Genomic DNA, 5,000 nt, shown 5'->3' on the forward strand with positions numbered 1-5,000 from the left:
TTGTTTCGTAATACCGATGCTACTGATAATATCATTGTTATCAGTGCCATAATCATCAATATGGTTATCATCTTCATTTCCATTATCATATGGGAATCATTACTGCTATTAATGTTTCTGACATCACTGTCGTTATCTTCTGTCTCATCTTTTATTATTATTATTATCATTATTATTATTATTATTATTATTTTTATTATTATTATTATTATTACTATTATCATTATTATTATCATCATTTATATCACCATCGTTATCATTATTATTATCATCATTTATATCACCATCGTTATCATTATTATTATCATCATTTATATCACCATCATTATCATCATCATTGTTACCATTATCATCATCATCATTGTATTTTCTTCGTGAATATTGCTACTGGTATTTTCATTTTTATGATAACCCTTTACTGTGTTATTATTGATGTCATTACAGTTCTTCATTATATATTACCGTAAATATATAATTATTATTAATCATCAATATCTACTTTTATTTGTATTACTGTTGCTTTTATTATTATAATCATATATATTATTGATATATGTTTAATATTCATAATTTCATCTAGCTGTATCATTACATTAGATTACAGTTTAGAATAACATATACTATTGCTGACTTTATCTATGTTATGTTTTTATTATTACAATTACCATTATTAGCATTATCGGATAATGCACTTCACTGCCGCTCTCTTTCAGATACTAAGTAAGCACGCGTGAAGACTTTTATCGTGAGGATCCCTGTCCAATATACTCATAAAGACTTCTTTCCAAGTATATGTGCTGCTTTTTATCACGACGACCCCTTTCCAGATATTCGTGTGGCCCTTTTTTCATGCCAGCCCCCTTTTAGATGCCTGTACCGACCTTTATCATGACGACCCCTTCCCAGGTACACATGCCCCCCCCCCCCCCCCCCCCGCCCCTTATCATCATGATCCCTTGCAGGTACACGTGCCGGCCGTCGCGGGATGGCCAATGGGGCGCCGTCGTGAACAACGAGTGGACGGGCATCATTCGGGATATCTTAGATGACGTAGCTGACATCGGTGTCGCTGCGATAGACGTCTCTCTGAAGCGGAGCGAAGCAGTCAGTTACCTCCAGGGTATCGTCTCCGGAGGGTGAGTTCGCGTTTGTACCTCTGTGGCATTGGTTATTGTGTTATTTTTTACTTGGAACTTTTGGTTAGCTTAGGTTATTCTATGAAGTCAAAATATTCACTTCAAATATGATTGCATTTTTTCCATTATTCTACAGTTGTGTTGCATATTTACATAAATAATTAGAGTACATTTTCGCCTGTTCTACGAATAACAAAAGTTCAAAACAAAATAACCGTAAGTTACATGCCGAGTCTGGACCCCTAGCTATTCCCCAGAGCACTCCCGGATACCGAGGAACCCAGATTAGGAACCAGACGGGCCTAGAACAAGAATCTCAAAGCATATCTCCTATCCTTATACAATTCAAATCGTTCCATTGTTAACGATCTCTCTGGGTGAACGCACACAACCGTCACAGATCCCGAAGACGAAAGAGTGGGCGACTTCACACAACGCCGCCAATGACTTTAGCTGTTGACGCGGCAGATAACTTTTTTTTTTTTTTTTTTTTTTATCAATTTTGCAGTTATAGGATCTACATGAAAAAGCCGACCAACGACGACTACATGTGGTCTGTGTACACGAAGCAGTTCAGCAAGGCGTCGTGGATGGTCCTGATGGCGACCTCCGCTGTGCTCACCATCCTGCTCTTCTGGATAACTCAGCGATCGCCTGCTCAGCCCTCCCTGTCGCTCGCTGACTCCAGCTTCCTTGTTCTTGGATTTATTCTCGGTCAAGGTAGGCCTAGGCAATGAGGGGGATTGATCAAGGTAGGACTAGGCATGTTTTTTATTTTTCAAATATGCCTGATCAGATCACGATAATTATTTCTAAGTTGTTAAAGATAATTACTTCTAAAACTTCTAATAGCAAAATTGAAAAAAATATGTATATATATATTGCAACATTTTAATACATTTAGCTTACTTTTGGCCTTGTTACTCAGAAGATGGAGTATAGCAAAAATAAAAATGCATTACTTGTACTTTGTACTTTGTTTTCCAATAAAAAGACCGTTTCTCTTTATGGCCATTCTGTTTTCGGTCTGCCTGGAAAAGTTCCTTAAAATGAGGGTAATTTCTGTGAATTCTGAAACCACTGCTTTCTTCTTTTTCCTCTATCTCTTGTTTTGTTTTTATCTTTCTTTTTCTTTTTCTTTTTTACCTTTTCTTCTTTGTCTTTTTCCCTTTCTTTTTCTCGTTTCATCTCTTTCTTCCTCTTTCTCCTTTCATCTCTTTCTTCCTTTTTCTTCTTCTGTTTTTTTTTTTTTTTTTTTTCTCAAGACTTTGGCTATATCCTCTTAGACTTTATTTTGAGAGAACTACCCGTTATCAACACGCTTACAAATTCACAAATAAATCAAGTTGCTGAATAGGACTGAATTCACATCGCTGCCATGACAAAATCTTAGACCTAGAAATTTACTGCAGACAAAGAACTTGTTTTAAATAAGCACGTAATTACCTACGTTCTACAAGCAGCAAGCCTTGTGCTGGTTATACTAACACCTTAATAATACAAAAGTCGGGAAAAGGTGGAAGAGTTAACGTTGTCTTACAGTTTAATTAAGTTACCAAGTGATAAATCTTACTTTGAACTTTGGATGCGATGTCTGTACGTTTTTGCACATAATTTCAAATAATTATCATCAGCCAGTTAGTCATAAAGTAATTATTATTACCGCCATTAGTATTCATCTATTTATCAAGTACATCTTTGTATGTATTATTTTGCTGTTCATCATTTTTTATGTGTGTGGGAAAATAGTTTAGAATCCTAAACTAAACAATATTTCTTTTTATTCATAAATGTAGTAAATGAATGAAAATAAAGATGGTTTCCATATTTTATTATTATTCATCTACTTTTCGGCACTTTATAATCCTTATCAGTCGCCACTTGCCTTTGACTGAACATATTCTGGACGCTCGACCAGGCACTCGGGCGTCCCTGACCAGTGGGTCCTGCCGAGTAGCCGCGCTCATGGGCCTGGCGCTGCAGGTGCTGCTGCTCACCTACTACACGAGTGACTTGGTGTCCAGTCTGGCCGCCGGACCGCCGCCGCCCACACTCTCCACCCTCTACGACGTCTATAACAACGGTCGCCTTAAACTTGGCTTCACGAAGGGCATCGCGCTCCAGTTGTATTTCAGCGTGAGTCTTTGTTGGCTTGGTGTCTTTGTTGGCCTGGTGTCTTTGTTGGCCTGGTGTCTTTATTGGCCTGGTGTCGTTGTTGGCCTGGTGTCTTCGTGCCGAAGGATGCCGTTCATTTCTCTTTATTTTCTCTTGGTCATTGGGATTGAGGACAGGCGTTGGCTTATGGTTTTAGGGCGAGATGGATCCTCCCGTGGGTAAAGTACTCAGGTTCTATTAAGGATGTACGATACATGCGTGTGTAAGTCTCTTTTAGACATTTCATATCCACTAGAATTATTAGCCATGAGTTATCCATTATGGATTTCTAATGCATATCCTAAAACCTATTTTATTCCACTGCCATAATGCTAATAATATATTCAAACTAGAAACGCTTTCTCAAATTTCAAGAATCTGTTCGAACTTTTAGAACATTCATATATCATTTATGAAAAAGCCGGAGGAGGAAGTATTTGCTCAGCCAAACGGTATCATTATGGTAAGATTTTAGTAATGGACCATTTATGTTACTTATACTTCAGTTATTCATACGAAAATCATTACCTTTTAGCCAAACGAAATGATGGAGGATCATTAGTATTGAGATCAATTTATGAACGATCAGATACCTCGCTCATGACCGTCTTAAAGGGTATCTATTACGAAAATTAAATGGCTGAATTCATCTTCCGTGTTATATATTATCTACTTAAGTTTTCTTTCGATGTTCTTAGTTAAATAATGAAAAAACGGCCAGCCTAGAATATGCGATTTACTTATTGATGCATCTGAATGTTGATTTTCGTTATTGCTTACAATGACTAGCTAACCAACTCCCAAATCTAATATTAATGTTAATCATAAACGACAGAAGTAACAGTGTGAAGTGAATATTTTGTTTCCTTTGTCATTCCACTTTAGGACATAGTAATTATCATGGCTGTTTTTGGTTTCCATCATGAGTTAAATGATTGTGATTTTCTATAATTTATTAGTTACTAATAATAATGATAATAATAATAATAATGATAATAATAATGTGATAATGATAATAATGATGATGATAATTATAATGATAATAATAATAATAATGGTAATAATAATAACAACAACAATAACAGTAACAAAAATAAGAATAAAATTAGTAATAAATACACAAAAACCTTCAAACACCGAGTGTTACGTCCTCGAAAGCACACCACTGTAAGGCCTCCTCGTCGCACAACACGACCTTGTCACGTTATAGTTTTCTGTTCGTATGTCTGCACGTGGCTTTAGATGTTCCGCTGCTGGCTTCCAAAATTATTTACGTTCGTTATGTTGGAAGTAAATCATAAGAATTGTACTAAAACTATTTACGTCCGTGGTGTGGACAGCAACTAAAAGGGATTTGCACCTAAGGTTTTCGTATAATCTTTTGTATAAAGTTATATCCCATCTTCTTCAAACAAGAGATAGTTACTCCGCCCTTGTGAGATGATAGCATTCTATAAACTAAATTACACACTCGTTTTCCCTTAATTGGACAATATTAGGACATGCGAATAAATATAACAAGAAAGAGCATTTGTCGGTAGGTCTATTTGTTTCTATATATTTTTTATACGGCGGGCTAATTATTAATGGGACGGCCAGGTGTGAGGTGACTCAGGATGCGTGTTTGTCACGAGGTGTCAATATTTAAACAATAGCCAGAATGTCCATTCCGTTCGTACATATTCCTCACCCAATATAATTTATGCATTA

General features: G+C 36.3%; 1 protein-coding gene across 1 annotated transcript in view; it reads left to right on the forward strand.

Moving 5' to 3' along the window:
* The window catches only part of LOC125032886 (probable glutamate receptor), a 16,145-nt gene that overhangs the window by 6,011 nt on the left and 5,134 nt on the right, over positions 1-5,000 (forward strand). The window contains exons 7-9 of the mRNA XM_047624273.1: positions 963-1,136; positions 1,645-1,856; positions 3,055-3,272. Of these exons, the coding sequence (XP_047480229.1) occupies positions 963-1,136; positions 1,645-1,856; positions 3,055-3,272 (604 nt within the window). The remainder of the gene's footprint in view (positions 1-962; positions 1,137-1,644; positions 1,857-3,054; positions 3,273-5,000) is intronic.

The sequence above is a fragment of the Penaeus chinensis genome, chromosome 15, assembly GCF_019202785.1.
Source record: "Penaeus chinensis breed Huanghai No. 1 chromosome 15, ASM1920278v2, whole genome shotgun sequence".
NCBI lineage: Eukaryota > Metazoa > Arthropoda > Malacostraca > Decapoda > Penaeidae > Penaeus > Penaeus chinensis.